Source organism: Mugil cephalus, chromosome 22 (assembly GCF_022458985.1).
Source record: "Mugil cephalus isolate CIBA_MC_2020 chromosome 22, CIBA_Mcephalus_1.1, whole genome shotgun sequence".
NCBI lineage: Eukaryota > Metazoa > Chordata > Actinopteri > Mugiliformes > Mugilidae > Mugil > Mugil cephalus.
The window spans coordinates 17,966,295-17,984,344 of record NC_061791.1 but is presented as its reverse complement, the minus strand read 5'-3'; the positions used below and the strand labels follow the sequence as shown (position 1 = coordinate 17,984,344).

At 42.0% G+C, this 18,050-nt stretch overlaps 1 protein-coding gene across 4 annotated transcripts in view; it reads left to right on the top strand.

The window, feature by feature from the left end:
- Positions 1-18,050, top strand: part of slc41a2b (solute carrier family 41 member 2b) — a 35,562-nt gene that overhangs the window by 2,916 nt on the left and 14,596 nt on the right. For all 4 annotated transcript variants that reach the window (XM_047575168.1, XM_047575164.1, XM_047575166.1 and 1 more), the window contains exons 3-8: positions 1,733-1,840; positions 3,818-3,889; positions 4,351-4,495; positions 5,060-5,206; positions 11,112-11,259; positions 11,543-11,622. In XM_047575168.1, the coding sequence (XP_047431124.1) occupies positions 1,733-1,840; positions 3,818-3,889; positions 4,351-4,495; positions 5,060-5,206; positions 11,112-11,259; positions 11,543-11,622 (700 nt within the window). The remainder of the gene's footprint in view (positions 1-1,732; positions 1,841-3,817; positions 3,890-4,350; positions 4,496-5,059; positions 5,207-11,111; positions 11,260-11,542; positions 11,623-18,050) is intronic.

Here is an 18,050-nt window from a genome sequence, read left to right as displayed (position 1 = left end):
AGTATAAATATGAAAGGAATAGTAATTGTTACACATGTATGACACTGTAGTGGCAAACGCTTTTCTCCTTGAGGATTTTACTGTCAACACACAGACAGACATTACTAGGCCTTGTTTTTGATTTACAGGAATTTTGGTTGAAGGTGACTTTGTGACAAACCATCAACACAATGAAAACACTCACAACTGCAAACAACCCACGATGTAGCACTCCATTTAGAAGATCACGTTACACTGATACTGTCTGCATTCAAAAGTACTGTGATTGGATAGCTGTGCATGACACATTCGACAAAACACAATCGTTAAATCCTTATCTGTGCATCCTCATTATATGCATGTCAGCGATTGCTACCATCTTTATCTGCCTGGCTGCCAAGTTGTGCATCGCAACCACTTAGAACTTGCTGACTATTTACTGGCTTGGGTCTTTGTTGTGAGGAAAAAAGTGGTGAGGGGGTCAATGTGATCCCCTCATCCCTCGCAGAAAATGTAAATGCTGCTGTGATGCTGTAAACCGTCCATGCTTGCTATGCTATGCTTTTGGAAGTTATTAAAGAGCGAAAATGAAGGCCTCAGTCAAGTAAACCGCATTTTATAGAAGTGTCAGTGACTCAGTGAACAATAGCCGCACTGACACCAGGCCAGGTAGAGGTGCCAACACATTCTTCTCTCCAAACCACCACTTTCACCACTTCTTCCACTCTTACTGGTACCACTGCTTGGTTTCCACACCCGGTCAGTTCAAAAGCATATCCAGTAGGATTACACCGGCCTCATTTCATCCTCGTCCATTTCCAACGGCGTTCAGAGGGATCCAACCAACCCTGCGACGTCTTAGATTACATCACTTCAAAATGGTGACTCCCTAGATGAAAAAATAAACTTCTAAAGTCTTTGACTTTAGCACTTTTTAATATAGTTATAATATAGTTGATATAGTTTGCAGTACGAGGACAAATACATGTACGTTACATTTCAAATTTAATGCTTCCCAAGCCGGTTATCCAGAGTTTTCCAAGAATGCTGAATTGCTTCAGAATTGTGCTGGTGTTAAGGTTACTGTTCATCTTTGTTTGACTAACATGGAGGTATATTGACAACCTGTTTGACTTCACCAATATGAACAAAGTCTTATACAGACTTACAACCGAGCTCTGTATATACGTCAAATATGTATAGTTGTCAGCTAAACATGAAGACTTAAAGTACAGCATAGCTTATAGAGCCTAACTGTTTATACCACTCCGCCCTTTCTCTCACACTGACAGATGCCATTAAGTATTTTTTTGAATTCACAGCGTTTCACAAATTCACAGTACAAATTTTCACTAACCGGCGTTAATTTCTGTCTGAACTCTTATTCTTTTTTAAGACTACTTTCGGATGCTTTTAGGAAACAAAAAATAATATTTTTATTTTTTTTTTTTTGCTTGTTTTGCTTTGCTTTGCAACTTTCCTGCTCTTCCACGCTCCATAGCCTCTTTTCTGACACACCACCAAGGATCCTTTATAAGAACGACTGACGGAAGTCTGCTGATGCTGTTGTATTCCGTTCCCAGTTTCAGAGCTGCATCATGCAAATGACCATTTGGCCTTATCTGAATCTGAATGACTTTGCCGCATTTGCATGTCAAACGAGCTGGAGTGATAGTGGGGAAAATAGGTTATGTTGCCATGTTATGTTATGCCAGATATGTTTTTAAAATGTCCATGCGCTGGTTATCCGTAGCACTGGGAGGCGTTCCAGTACATCACGGAGATCTTCATCCTGGTGCCTGCGCTGCTCGGCCTGAAGGGAAACCTGGAGATGACGCTGGCCTCGCGACTGTCCACAGCGGTGAGAAACACTCACACACACACCTTCCCTTTTTAGATACAGTACGGATGGTACCCTATTTTCAAAAGTTTGTTTTTATGCGCCACATGAAGGAGAGTGAAATTATCACTAGGGGCTTTATTTGCTTCATTTGCAGAGTGCAACAGACCCATGCTTGAAACACGCTTATATTAGCCTGAAATGTGTTATTATCATGTGTGTTTTCTGACACAGTTTCTGGTTTTGCTCACTTTCTGCTTTACGCTCCGGCCTAGCTGATAGAAAGCTGTAGGTTCCCAATTTTATCTGTTTGCAGTGTTAGAACCCGTCGTCCTCCTGACGTGTCCTTTAGTTGCTGTACAAGGTACACTAGAAATTAACGTCATCGCGTGTTTGTTTGTGTGAAGTTGCATCATTTTTTGCGGCCGTGTGTCATCTTGCCTGTTGCTGTGTGTCACTGTTGTCATTCACCTTGTCTGGCCTGTAATTGCAGTTTTAACATCAGGTAAAGTGGAGGCAAAGACATAACATTGTCCTATTCTAAAGCAGACCTCGTCGGCTCCACTCTCTCTTCCACTACCTTCTGTAAAAAATTACTTTGGAGTGTCAAGCGGGATTTATTTGGGGCATCTGAATGTTTTTTGGTGTAAGAGCCTTTCGGGTATTAGTAGAGGAATTTGCTGATGTGGCAGACTGCCGGGTGATTTTCTGCAGAGAGAGAGAGAGATGGAACAGAGGCTGCAGCCTTGATGGCAGGATAGATGGCAAATGCATTGCTCCAAAAATAAACATAGATAAAAAGGAAGATGGGAACCGGTTTACCTGTTAGTGATCATGTGCTCGCTCATGAGTGCACTGTATCATACCTTCCACTAACCCGTGCTGTCTCAGTTCTATATAAAAGAGCTACTTATACTTTCTCAGTGGTTCCACATCTCGGTGTTGACCTCCACTTCCTAAAATTTTGCTAAGAAGAAGAAGAAGAAGAAGAAGCAGAAGCAGTGACGAGGGAGAATTCTTTCTTTGTTTGGTTTTCTGGCTCTTCCTGCCAGCATCCGGCTCTACACACACACACACACACACACAGCCCTGTGTCAACATGGACAGAAGAGCTCAGCACGAACTGATTCTCCACAGCGGTGTCCCAAATAACAATTTGTCTTCGTGTTACTGTTATTCTCCTCAGCCGTGAAATGGACAGGAATTCAGTGTGGAGAGGGCTGCGATAGCAAGAAAAGTGACTGCACTTCTTCAGTAAATATACATAGAACAGATATTACACATATGCAGTCAATGAACCAATGAAATGGTGTAACTTACATTACATGGTTGACTTCACAGTGTTAAATGTGATTTTTTGGGGGGGTGTATGAGACTGCAGTGTAGACTTCAAATTTATAACAGAACTCCAGCCTTACCAGCAGGAGGAGCGCAGTTTGAATGATCTGAACCAGCGCACCTGTTCTTAATTTTTCTCTTGCAAATCCCTCATCTTCATGGAAACCAAATACTGAAGGCGCTGTAACCTACGTACGTGATCTACGCAGGTGAGAGCCATTTATACTTGTGCGCTCGTCAGTCTGGGCCAGGCTGTAAAAACACCACCCAAACACTAGTCGGCGCTGTGTCTTCCTTGCCAGTCTTTTTTGGCGACTGAATTTTGACGAAATTGGCTGAAGGCGTATCTCTGAACCTCCTCAGTTCACATTTCCTCTATGTGTTCCTCTTTATTGATCCGAAACAATAAGCTACGCCATTAGATTCTGTGCTGTCGCCATAGCTACGCCGTCAGATTGACGCAGAAGTCTAACCGCCTATAGCTATGTGAACTTTGTCCAGTTTTTTTCCACTTATTTCTGCTTCTCTACAATTTCATTCATCTCTTCAAAGACGTGAACACTTTCCATGTTATAAAATGACTGTAGTTTGTGCATACACGGCCACAGAAGTCTAAAAAAAACGTTGTTTTTCCTCTTTCTGTTGTTTCTCTTAACTCAGGTGAACGTGGGAAAGATGGATTCTCCCATCGAGAAATGGAATCTTATCATAGGCAACCTGGCACTGAAGCAGGTAAACACAACTCATCTTACATTTAGAAATGACTAGTAGTTATATATATATATATTTTTTATTAGCTTCTACATGCATACATTCTAATATTTGAACATGAAAATAATCACTTTTATGTGTATTTAATATTCTAATAAAATCAGCGAATATTATGAATATTAATGTTAGTGGGCCTGTGGTGCGGTTTCTAATATTATACGGTCATAGTCATTTGAACTGTACGTGTCTTTTCTGTTGACCTCCGAGTCCACTCTCTGCTAATCATCTACCCACACACTGATAATCCACAATATTATAGAGTCATAGTGACACTTCAGTAGCGAACCTTGACACAGCCTTTACACCGTGTGTGCTTACAGCTACACCCACCTCTTGTAGTCCTGTCGCACTGCCTGTTTCCTTTTAATAATGTCAGAGCGCAGCTGTAACCCCCCCATCCCCCCTCCTCCTCTCTGCTCCAGGTTCAGGCCACTGTGGTGGGCTTTCTGGCGGCCGTGGCAGCTGTGGTTCTCGGCTGGATCCCAGAGGGGAAGTTTCAGATGAGCCACGCTGTTTTGCTGTGCTCCAGCAGCGTGGCCACGGCCTTCATAGCCTCCCTCCTGCAGGGTAAACACACACAGCCCGACTAAGTCCCACAGTCCAAAATAAACTGTTAATGCCTTTTGCTGGGTCACTCCTGTCCTTCTACCCAGCTGTTTTCACTGATTAAAAAAAAAAAAGGAGGATTACAAAAACGATGTCTGAAAGGCACCTCTAATATATTTCAGTTTACACATAAACAAATAATTCGGATGAGCACATGGAAAACAAAAAGATGTGTTTGGGGAGTGCAAAAAAACCCTCAAAGGGGTTTATTCTAGGTACTCTCTAGTGTGAGAATTACATTATTTATAGAGAAATAAAGAGAAAAAACATACTGTTAAATGGAAAGTTAATTCTGAAAAGAGGAAATATAGAGTGAAAGTTTACGCAAAAGATACAGTTAACAAATTACATGTATTCTGTACATTTGTCCCATGAAAAACTCAGATCTATGGAATAAGATTAGCAGGAGAGAGTTTTTAAAACTGACTAAGTTATTCCACATTGTAGTGCACAGACAGGAGGTCTGAGTGTAAAGTTTGTAATAACCGTTAATAAAGTGCTCCACCCTCTTTGTCTCATACTCAGGTATCATCATGGTTGGGGTAATTGTGGGTTCAAAGAAGACGGGCATCAACCCAGACAACGTAGCCACACCCATTGCAGCCAGTTTTGGTGACCTCATTACCTTGGCGATCCTGGCCTGGATAAGTCAGGGCCTCTACAAGTGCCTGGGTACGTGAGTCACTGCTAAGACACACCACCAACACATGGGCTGCACACACTCAGCCACAACCAAACATTGGCTGAGTGTGTCACGGCCATTAGTTACCTGTCAAACATTTAAACTAAATTATTTGTTAATGTTGTCAGGGAATGTTCACAACTCCAGCCTTAGTGGAGCTGCAGGAACATCTTTTAGACGACCATTCACAGACTTGTTCACTAAAATCCAGTTATCTTTATCGGTTTAGCTTGGGAACATTTATCCAGCAGCTTTTCTTTAGCAAATAAACCAATCGGGCATAACATTATGACCACGTTTCTAATATTCTGTAGGTCTACCTTGTTCCTCCAAAACAGTTGTGACTTCTCAGAGAATGGATATGGACCTTCTGAGGGGGTCCTGTGGTTACCAGACCCAAAGTGGGGGTCTTTGGGTCCTATGGGTTGAGGGAAGGGGCCTCTGTGGATCAACCCACAGATACTTGATCAGTTTAGCGTCTGAAATTTAGAGGCCAGGTCAACACCTTGTGTTGTTCTTCATGGTTTTTGTTCCGTTTTTGTGTGTGTGTGTGTGTGTGTGTGTGTGTGTGTGTGTGTGTGTGTGTGTGTGTGTGTGTGTGTGTGTGTGTGTGTGTGTCAGGCTGCATCCTGCTGGGGATGGCTGCTGCCATCAAGGAGTGTCATTGCCAGAGATGTAACAATGTCAAAGTTTCATATTAGCATTATTGTGACCAAAATCATCATTTTTATCATTATTATATTGTTGAAATGTGCTTAAAATGTTCAAAAAGTACTTACACACACTGAAATCATTTAACCATATTTTAACTTGAAATAAGAGAAATATTAACATGTAAACATCAACCATCTTATCTTTGTGCAAATTGTATCTTAGAACCAAGAACACTTTGCTCTGTTTAATGTACCTCAGGTAGAAGTCAAATGTGCATATAAAAGCAATAATGATAAACAAGGTCAGACATTAAAATAATACCATAAATGAATAAAAATAAAATAAATGTGCATTAAAGACGCCACCTTATGGCCATGAGATGTAACTGCACTGTGCAAATTGCAGATATAGAGAACACATTCACTGTTGGGTGTTACCTTAGATAGCAATCAAATGTAGACACACTACCACATTAAACAGCACTCACTAGTATAGTTGTGGGTGGTGTTCCGGGAAATGGCTCATTAAATTAGAACTGTTGCTTCCCCTTCACGGCCACTTCTACATGTCTAAGTAACATCCACACGATTGTCAGGTCCAGAAGTTTCCCAGCAGAACATTGAATCGTCACTAGGTGGGCAGGTGTAGGTAACGGATAAATCTTGTTTTGTGACAGGTTTTGGATGGGGAAGAAGTAACTAAATATTGCCAAACATTTTACGAGTTAGAAAATGTGCAGAGCTCACATCACCTGTCACATCTGAAACAGTGATTTTAGTGAATACTCTCCTGTCTGCCCATGATTTTGTTGTTGTTGTTGTTGTTGTTTATTGCGAAGTAGTGAGTCAGGACATTATTGATTAACAATTCAGGTTTGGACTTTGTCCAGTACAGTATAAAATGACTCATTCTCTCATTTCTGAGCTCTGTCAAGTACAACATCAGCCGTACTAAAAAAACCTGTGGCACTGATGATGCAAGATGATAGTTGAGACTGTCCAGTCAGTAAAATGTCAGCCCTGAAGACACATACTACATCTGCTGGCTCATCAGTACCACAGTGTGAACATCAGCTGTGACAGAAATGACAGACAGCAGCATATTGTTATTTTTAGACTAGGATCAAGGGAATTGTATATTGTCCTGTTAGTTTCGCTTTGAAATCTTGAAATTATATCTAGTCAAGGCCAAGTTTCCAGTTTTAACAAGCTTCGGTTTGACGTAGCAAACCCCATTGAGAATCATAAATATCTTAATAAAAGAGTGAACGTGGTTGACGTTCTCTCAGTTGTGGTTTTAAGTCCATTTCTTTGCTTCTTGTGATCTTGTGCAATGAGGCAGTTCCCTCACTCTGCCAGCAGGGGTCCCTCTTGCCCCGCTCTGTAGCTGCTCCTTCCTACAGTTGCGGAACAGAGTGTCTCTTTTCACCCACCACACATTCCACATGTTTAAAATATGTCACACCCAGACCTGTTCTGTTGCCTAATAGAGTGCACACTAACCACTGTGTCCTTTGGAGAGCGTCTCTTAATCACTAAGGGTGTCAGGTCTAATTGGATGACACGGACGTCCGGCCCTACGACAGTTTAGTGCTGGGAGCTAAATTTAATAAGCACACTTCAGATTTCATATTTCCATAGCAGGTCAGTGCAGTCCATCCGACTGTGTCTCTCTGTTCTTCTTGAGCTCGGCCACACATGCGCACACACACACACACACACACACACACACACACACACACACACACACACACACACACACAGACTCTTTCTCGCTTAATAGAAACTCATTCTCAGTTTACTCTCCACAAAACAGAAATGACTATATAAGCACATTAAAAGTGAACGTCTCTAATGCTTCTAATTTTAAGGGGGAATCCAGACAGAGCAGCTGCCAGAACCAAGCCGAGTCCAGTTGGGTTTATTTATGGAGTGCTTTTAACAAACAGGCCTGTAACCGAGTGCTTTAGTGAGGGGGCACAACAATAGATCAAAGCGGGGATAATGAGCGCACGAGATGGAGTCCAAACACCCAAGAAATGGGGCCAGAGCTTCCCAAGCTGACACAGTGTGTGTATTGGTGTGGATGTGGCAGCTGGGGCGTTTTGAGGGCAGTCCAAAGAACGAGACAAATGTGAAGAAACAACTGTTATGACGTTAAATTAACAGACTGCACCTACTTACTGTAGGTGTACGCTGTAACAGGCCGTTCATCTTTATTCTTATTATGTTCCAGTTCGTACATTAATACTGAAGACGTCAAAGCAAGGAAGGAATAGAATTATGTAGTAAGCAAACAATTGTTTAACAAGGATTCTCTCAGTCAACTTTGTGAGCTAGTCACCTGGAACAGTCTGGAGGAGGATATCGTTTAGGTTTTATCTGATATCGGTGCTAAAGCAGGACTTCTGAAGCATTGCCGAAAGATTGGAAAACAAACGGTACCTTTTTACTTTTAAGTCATTTTGTGACGTGCAATTTGAACAGAATATTAATTTCAAGAATATAACTAAGAAATAAATTAACCAGTATAAAATAAAATGCACAACAAACTGAGATAATAAAAACAGCAGTTTATCAAAACCAGCAGCTGAATACAGAACATATGGAACACAGAGACCATGCCAACAAAAGATTTTACAGTACTTTCAATCAACTTTCACTTTTCAGTTAGCAACATTAAACTTTCAGCAGTTTTTCTGCAAAAATATGAGCATGTTACACATAGGACTGGGATTCATGGACTCAGGGCTGGGACTCTCCTCTAAATCATCAGATGTTTAATCAAATTCGAGGTGTTGCCTCCCTTGCACGATATCTCCTTCGAGCATTTGTTGCAGGTTGCCCAGTCTGCATTTTTTAGGTGAAATTCAGCTGAACTTTTGACCATTTGGCCATTTTGAAGGTTCACTTCCATCCGTGCAGGTGAAAAACTGACGTGATGTCACGTGTACCGTCGACCCAGCGAAAGAGCTGAGGGGCCTCTAATTAAAAATTCAGTGGCATTGAAATGAAGCACCGACGTCTGCGTTGCTTTTCGGTCCGGTTACTAGAGTTTACGTCAGCACCATTATGGTACTGTGTATCAGTACCCATTTCTAGTGGTGAGCACTTGTCAGCTATTTTTACTTCACTCTGAGGACTATTTAACCAAGAACGGCTATTAGACCAATGAGGAGAGTGATGGAGTGCTGCGTCACATGACCTCACTTCCACGGTTACATGACCCAAAGCCATTTGAAATGATTCAGGATTCCACATGCGTTCCTTTGGCATTAATCTATAATATAGTTCAAGTTAAACCAGTGATTGTGAAGCTGTGCCCAAACTTTTGACTGGTGGGTGTGTTGTGTTTTAGGCTACATCTACCTCTGTAGAACACCTTTCACATTTAGCCCCAGTTTAGTGTTAACAAACCCCTACAAGTGTGAAAACCAGAGTCTGAGTCAAGGTTATCAGACCTGTGTGGCTCTCTCCTCATCTCTGCTCTCACCTACTGAGTCCAGAATACGTGAGGTTGTAGCACACACCAGTCTCTGTCTGGACTGTCTATACTGTGGGCTCCAGATTTTAAGAAGGAGAAGAAAGTTTATAAACTGTGATTCTCTGTACAACAGTTTGTTGTATTGGGTAAGATTTTTAACATGCATCCATTGAGAATCATATTGATATAGTCATAGATGGCTGTCTTTGACTTTTTTCTGATATTATCTAACCCACTAGAGTTTTGTGTATGTCCATACATGCATTGAAAGTGGCATGGAAGGTCATTGAAATGATTGTTTTACCTACCACTGCATTCCCCCATGATGGTAATTTACATTTCCTGTTTCTACCCGAGTGTTTCCAACGTGTGCGATATCTGTCAGGGTTGGACAGGTCCCTCCTTTATTACACAAGTTTCCTTGACAAGGAAACACCTTCCTCCTGTCACTGTAGTTTCAAATCTGCAAACTCATGGTGGGTCGTCAGAACAAACTGAAGCACTTATCGTCGCTTGCAGGAGATAATTGGCAACCGGACCATTCATTTTCCTGCCAGATAGTTTTCACAAAACGTATTACACCGGAGACATACAGGAATATCAGCTGTTTGTTTATTGGTTTATTCACTGCAATAGGGATGCTCAGTCCAGTAGAAGACATTAATGGGAGCTGGCTTAAAGCCACCCTACTTACTGCTTGTTAACAGCTGGTTTCAGATTCCCTGTCCTTGTCTTGTTACTCCACAGTGAGATGGGACGCCCTGGAACAAGGCTTCAGTATACCTGCTTTATGTTTCAGGACGCGAGATCTGCTACAGCCTCTTACATCCTGTTCTTTTGCCACTACACCATCAGCATAATAAATCTGGGGCTGTTTCCTAATGACAGTTATTTAGTGCTTGGAACAGAAACCCGTAGGAAACGTCTGGTGGTGGCAACATGCAGGTGCTCTACCTCCATTATTCTTTCAAACCAGTTGTGCTACATTGCAGCTGAAATGAAAAAGGTATGAATACAGAGAATTTGAGAAAAGCCTTGGCTGTGTTGGAGAGTATTTTCTCTCTGTATTCTTAAAGTTAAAAGTATGCATGTCAGATGGATTTAAGGCTGAAGTTAACAGGCTCAGCTCTCATCCTTCTAACCACTTTGAAAACTTTTATAAATGCCAAATTAGCAGGATCACTGGAAAATATTCATGGAGCAAATTATTAAGTTGATGAGATTCTCATCAGCCTCAGCTGCACTTTGTGATCATTTTAATTAAGCAAGTATTAGCATGCAATAGGTTGAGTTGTAATCATCATATCTGCTAAACATCAGCTTGTTAGCATTTTGAGTGTGAGCCTGTTGCCGCGGTGACGTTTAACTCTAAAATTTGATGTTCCTCTTGCGTTCATACACACTTTTGGTGTAGTTGTGATGGTTGATTGACAGCTGGCTGACTGTAACCCAGGAATTATGCTTCATTCAGTTCCTAGGAAAAGATATATAATAAATATTTGAATCATTGTCGACATCCATATCTTAATTAGCTATCAGGCCAAATTTACAGCAGCTTCCCAGCCTTCTAGATCCTCTCTGAAATGTGAGTAATTGCACTTTAAAGGGGGATTATTCACAAATGGTCACCCATCAGATTCCACATTATTGCTTTCTCGACGAGAGTCTGACTCACAGTCCAAAAATGTAATAAGCCTTTCATTACTTGATAATGTGTTTAAACTGCGGAAGTCAGAAGCATCTCCTCCTCTTCCCCAGATTCCTACCCATACGTGTCGTCGCTGGTTTGCGCCTTCTTCATGTGTCTGACTCCTCTGTGGATGGTCATCTCCTCCAAGCACCCTGCCAGCCGCACCCTGCTCTACTCTGGCTGGGAGCCGGTCATCACTGCCATGGTCATCAGCAGGTGAGCATGCGTCTAGGCTTGAAAGGGGAGAAAGGAGCGTCTGCTCTGCTGTGTGACTCACCCCCTAAACAAATTGCAGCACCCAAGCACATACGCTCTGAGCTTGAGCTGAGACAACTGCTCTAAGAGTGGAGAGTATCAATACAAACGTTAGCTCTGCGGCTTAATTTGCCCATTTGTTTTTTCAGTCTCTGTGTTTCTCTCCCCTTTTGTCCATCTCTGTCCGTCCGTCCAGCACCCACATTAATAACAGTTAATGATCTAATTATCTCGTGCTGCGCAGCATCGGAGGACTCATCCTGGACAAAACGGTGTCTGACCCAAATCTGGCTGGCATTGTAGTATACACCCCGGTTATCAACGGTGAGTACTGACTCCGCTCCTTCCTTTATTCTCTGTGAGTAAGAGGTGCAGGTCTTTGATTTGCGATCGCTCACCCCTGGGGCAAGAGGAGGCTTATCTGGTCAAAGATGACACCAAAGGTTTAAATGTGACGCCTTCTTAAATGCATGAGGATTTAGAGGAGACATATGGTAAGAAAACCTTCTACTCCTCTAGGTAGATCACTTTAATCCTACATCCAATATGTCTTGTGTCACAGGACACAGTGAGATTAAGTGTCCCACCTGCTTCGTTATCTTCTGTCACACGTTTGTACAGTGCATACTGACTGGCTAATACGTTATACCGTAGTAAGGCCCAACCAATATGGAGTTTTTGGGCCAATTCCGATAACTGATAAAATTTTTCGATAAAAAAAAAGCTTTTGCTGGCTTATTAAGGTAATTTTTATGCTAGTTATCCTAACATTATCCTAACTTTAGCTATTACTGACTCGACATTGATTATTGAGGTAATGTTTAAGCTAGGTATCCTAACTTTAACTTGCTAACATATCAGTTCAGACACAACGAGGCATGTCATGGATAAAGGGAAGCTTGATGAGTTATTCAGGCAAATAATTTAATGCACTGGTGAAGCAGATGCACTGGGCTCTTTGGTAGTACTTGGATCCAGGTGTCCTACACAAGGACATAGGTCCCACACATGGAGATTAGATGAGGTTTCAATGTATATTTGACCTGAATGAAAATGTGTATGTCTCAAACGCAGCTGTAGTTCTGTCCTATTACTTACATTTTTATTCTCATCCTGTGAGCATAAAGTCACATGGATTTGCCGAGGAAATTGGATCGTGATGGCTGTGCTGCGCTGACGTGCACATCAGAGAAATGAAGGATTATGAACATTTATTGGTCCAAAATGCATCTCCATTCTGGAGACAGAAGAGAGAGCCGTGACGCTCTCTGTGTAGTCTGAGCGTTTCACTCATTTGAATTCTTTTGATTTTGTTGGCAGAAATCCACTTACTCATCCAGCAAAACACACAACCCGTTACCATGGCTGCCAAAAGATTTGCATAAATATACATGCCCGTATATCAGTTGCCTGTGAGATTGCTTCGGTGACAGTTTACAGACAGGTGGATTTAATGGCTTTGCTTTCACACCACGAATGAAGCAGAGACAAATAAGAAGCGAGTCACCGCCACTTCAAGTCGTGTAGCTTGCCTCGGCAGGTAAAGTGTGGAGGAGGAAAATGTACTGCATTTAAATAGAAGCACTTTCCCTTCTCTCAACATCTAACCTGTCAATTAGGATACATAAAGCATGTTTGGATATTTTCACACTGCTAGACATGCACTCTGCGATGTTCATTCCTTAGTCCAGTGTAAGTTCAAGTAAGCGATACCTATCTTGTAGAGTAGAGAGAAACATTTATTTCACTTTTTGTCGCATTCCCAGTGGGTCAGTGGTTTACATAAATGTACATTTAGTTATTCTTTGAAAGCTTTTAAATTGCTTAGCTTTGGTCAGACATTTCATGTAGCCTTCCTCAAGCTACCTATGATAAGTAGTTTGAATTTAACCCATAACCCAGAGAACTGGTTTAAATTAGTCGGGTTTGTAGGACTCTCTGCTCACACACACTTTTTAGCTCTGCTTTTCTGTTGGATAGAGGTCAAGGCTTTGTGTTGACCACTTCTACACCTTTAATTTTATTGTTTTTCAGCCGTTCTGACACAGCTTTGAGAGTGTGCTCGGGGTCATTGTCCATTTGGAATTCCCAGCCGCGGCCAAGCTTTAACTTCCTGGCCGGTGTCTTGACTTGTTATTTGAAAATAGCCACACAATCCTCCTTTCTTATGATGTTTCAGGGTTGGTTTGCTCCTCTTGCAGACATCCCCCTTTTTCCTCCAGACAAAACAGTATTATGGCAAAACTGTTTTTGTGTTTTATCAGCATGGAGGGCATTACTCCATGTGTTACTGTAAACCATTCTTTTTTGCTATTCTTTATTGAAAAGGAATTTTTGTGCATACAACATGCAGCAGTAGCAAACTGTTTGCAAATGAAAAATAATTGTGCATCCAGACCGTAGTTTTTTATTGTGTTCTGCTCCACTTCCAGCAATTACAAAGAAGTGTTGGATTATACACTGTACCATTCATTTATTTATTAACGCTCACAGTCCTTTGGGACCACTCCACAGAGCAGTTGGCAGGGCCAACTTGTAGTCATCAGGATGTCACATCCTGTTTCTGTAGCCTCGCGTAACAAAACTAAAATTAAATTTAGACAAGTGGACACTTGAGTATGCATTAGCATTATATTAACTACCTAAAATGACAAAAACTATCCTTGGAAAAAATGGCATTTTCTTGTTTTAGTTTAGCCCAAGTCCCATCCTCTAACATGGAGGGGGTGGAGCTTATGACCTATACTACAGCAAGTCACCAGGGGGAGCTCTACTTGAAGAGCTGTTCCATGTCCATCTTTATACAGTCTATGGTCCAGACAGTTCAACAGCTACCTCATGTCCTTTCCCACCCCTTGAACAAACCTCCATACAGGTCAGAGTTAAACAGGGACGCGAGACAAAAAACATGCACGCATAAAAAGAATAATCAGTTGATGTAGAAGCTTAGGCTATATTGTGGATATACAGTAGATGTTTTTAAACCCGTTCCCTCATAACCAAAACTATTATTTGTTAGAATGAGATCTGTGAAGCGGTTTAAAAAAAAAAGAAGTAGTTCTGTAGTTAGGAGCTAATAGACATCAGAGATAATGCTGTGATGAGTCAGACGTATTCTGACATTTAAAGCAAACTGCACCAATGTAGGCGCTAAAGATGAAAGAAATAATATAATAGAAAGAAATAATGCCACCCATCTCTCACTCCTTCAGGTCTATTGCTCTGCTCCATGGGAGGTCTGTCTCCCACTGAGCTCACTTTAAGACAGCCGTGTTACCGTTTTAACTTTTACCCTGAGAGGGCGTACAAGCGATTAGAACTGAACCCACTTTGGTGCCAAGACGTTTACTTTTTTTTTTTTTTTTTGTGAGCCTGTTCCCGGGGGACTATTAGTTGTTGTGAGGGTGGACTGTTTAGTATTTTGTCGGTTTACATTCTTAAATGCCGCGATGAGCTGAAAGTCGTCCTAATGAGATCCCCCTTTTAATGAGCATCAGCGATACGCCACAGTTTTATATTACGCACAGGATGGCAGCAAGCTGTTTCACTTTGAAGTTCGGGCGCAGAGAAACGCTGTCTGTGGTGGTTCTCTCAGTTTTTAATTAATGCAGTTTCTGACCCTTCTAGCAGAAATGGAGACAAAGTGTTTACACACAAGATGAATAACACGTCGTAGAGTCTATTTGTCTTGTGCCGTCCGGCTCCCAGGTGGGAATGAACGTGGAGGTGAAAACTGAGTGAGTAAGTAACAGTCAGACAGATAAACAGTTGCTAAAAACAGATTCCAAATGTTCATCAGCATAAATAAGTTACCTAATGAGACTGGTTTAGACAGTCGGCCGCAGTCTGTCTGTCTCCACTTCATAAAACTGGTCCTCTTCCATTTTCTCTGGCTTCCATCTCCCACTGCCAACGGGCTCAGCCACGGTTGCCAGGGCTCTGGCACCTTCACAACAAGAGATAAGCTTTTAATTAAATGACATTAATGAGAGACATTTAACGAGATGCAGCACGATTCCAACTCTAATTGGTTTTCTGTCGGAACGTAACCAGTCACAAAACAGCTGGGGATCCGAGCGAGCGCGCGTCTGTTTACGAGCACGGCCGTGTTTTATTTCGCGCACGCACTGTTGGGAACAAATCCACGTCTCGGTAAACTTTTTAACTCTCCGTGATTTATAACGTTTCGTCCGTGCCTCGGGAAACACTGAGGCGGCGGGCTTGTGCATTTCAGCTGATTAAAATGCACCGCCGCTCCCGTCCTAATAAAAGGAGTACAATTGGAGAAAGGGCAGACGGAACAGCGGCGGCGAAAGGATGGCGTGTGGATGTTGGATTAGAAAGGAAAGTGGGAAGGAGATGTGTAGAGCCTGATAAGAAAAGACAGGTTAAATGAAAGAGCGCGAGCATCACCACACTGACCTCCATTATTTCATTTTAATACTCTAGGGTTATTAATTCAACGTCTCCCGCAATGAAAGGTATTGCGGTAGCTTAAATGATTCTAACATTAAAAGTTTTAAATGGTATTCTTGAGCAAGTGTCCTCCATTTATTCATTTTTGAACTCTTTCTTATTCTACATGTTTCAGTAGGTACAGTATACTGCATCAAATCTGCATCTTCTTTCATTTGTTCAGGTGTTTGCTGATGTCTTATTGTGTTATGCATCCTGTTCTGTACTTTTCCACTCGACAGCACTCGGAGACAGCCAAGCTTTAATCTTCGCTTGTCATTTTGGCATATTTGCCTATTCTTTTCTTTTTCTTCTTTCCTTCTGTTGTTTGATTTGTGATAGGGTGTCTGCCTTCTTTACATCTCACTTACACCAATAAGTCATTTTCCCGCCCTTCTGTCAATGTTTTAGTTTAATCACGTTTTATAATTTTATCTGTGTTTGCCGCGGTGTCATGTCAGAGCCGTTCAGCTCAAACGGAATGAAAATCCGAGGAGGTGAGATGTGCAGACATGGCGTCCCTGCGCTCCCTGCCTTCTGGGCTCAGTAGCCCATTGAGAACCCCCCTCGCCCCCCGTAGCTCCAGTGAGGCCTTGTTGCTACCCAGACATCCTCATCCTCTTTCCTCCTGTCAGAGTCGGTGACCTAAATAAGCCAGATCGCCCCCATAACCTCCATCTCTCTACCTCTGCCCCCTGCTGAGGTGGCAAGAGCACCCTCCGCCCTCTTACCCCAAAATGCATCCCAGACGCCCAGGGCCAGAAAGTTCAAGCCAGTGCAAACTATAATTTCAATGACCCGAATAACCTATATTTTGTTATGCCAAATTGCATCCTAAAATAAAGTATGCAGAAACACATACTATGCAGTATTCAGATATGGTAACCGCTCTTGCTCAATCCGTTCCTCGCTTATGAAGACGGCAAATAAGAATATCCACAGTGACTTATTTAAATCTGTAAGGGCCGTATGATGGGGTGAGGACAGATTGGGGCAGATTGAATGTTCATTGTGAAGTTATGTCTGTTTACAGGCCCATGGGAGGTGTGGGGGGGGGGCTCTGGTGCTGGTAACGCTCCAATAAAATGTCACCCAAGAGCCGCAATAGATTGAATTAAGTGGCCATCACCCTGAGGTGGTGGCAGTGTCTAATTTAATATGCTCACTGCAAAAACAGGCTTATCTGGGAGGGAGTGGGGGGGTGGAAGGGAGGGGGGTTGACGAATACCTACTGCTTCTTGTTTTGTTTTTTTGGATACTGTTTCTAGTACACAACCATTTCATTTCCCATCACATATAGAAGATTTGTTTCCCCGTTGAACTGCAGGTGCATGTGAATTATACATGTGCTGTGACTCTGGATAAGGATGCCTCAGTTGCACCCAGAGCGGTTTGTTTTCAGACATAAATTTTAAGAAAGCCTTTCTTACCCACCTGTCTGCTGGTTTGATGTCTGTATCTGTATGTACAGTGCGTGTGCTCTCCTGCAGGGTTTGTTACACACCAGAGCGTGGAGGATGGGAAAAACACAAAGTTAGTTGGTGTGTTGCTCGCTAAGGGAAAAGGTGTTGCAGCCGCAGCAAGTGAATGTAGAATGGCCCCGTTGCGGATTTTCACGAATGATCATCTCCTTGAATCAAAATCAAACCTGTGAGATGGAAATGGTAAATGGCTGTGATCATTTCACTGTCTTGAAAAACAAAATGTCGAGTGTGATGTGATGTGTGAATGTGTTACTGGTTAACCAATCCATAAAGGGAGTGAACAGTAATAGCAGACAACACTCTTTAATTCAGAGAAATAAGCAAAGTCTAGAAGGAATGGGAAACATAATTGGGTTGAAAGTCTTAGAGATTTAATTATTTATGTTTCCTGACCTTGTTAACGTCCTGCTACCCTTAAAGCTAGATTTCTAATTGAGTTTGATGGAATTACACAGCCTTCACACAAAGCTGCTTGTGGCACTCTCAAAATGATCGATTATATCGTGCAGGTACTTTTGTTTTCCAGGTTACCTAGGGATTTAACACTAAAGTTTAAATTTATATTAAGCCTCAATGTCTCAAATCAAGAAATGTAAATGTATGTAAATGCCTTGTATTAGTTGTAAATATGCTGCATTCATCAACTTTGTACAAAAACGGTAGACAGTAAACCCTAAGGTTCATTTAGGGTCCTGTCTATGCTGGTCTGAGTCTTTTATACTGCTGGGCTAGTCGGCGCTGTGTCTTTTTAGACAGTCAAGTGTATTTTTGTTTCTACATCCTGCCTCACTTTCAACAATGGCGACTTAAACT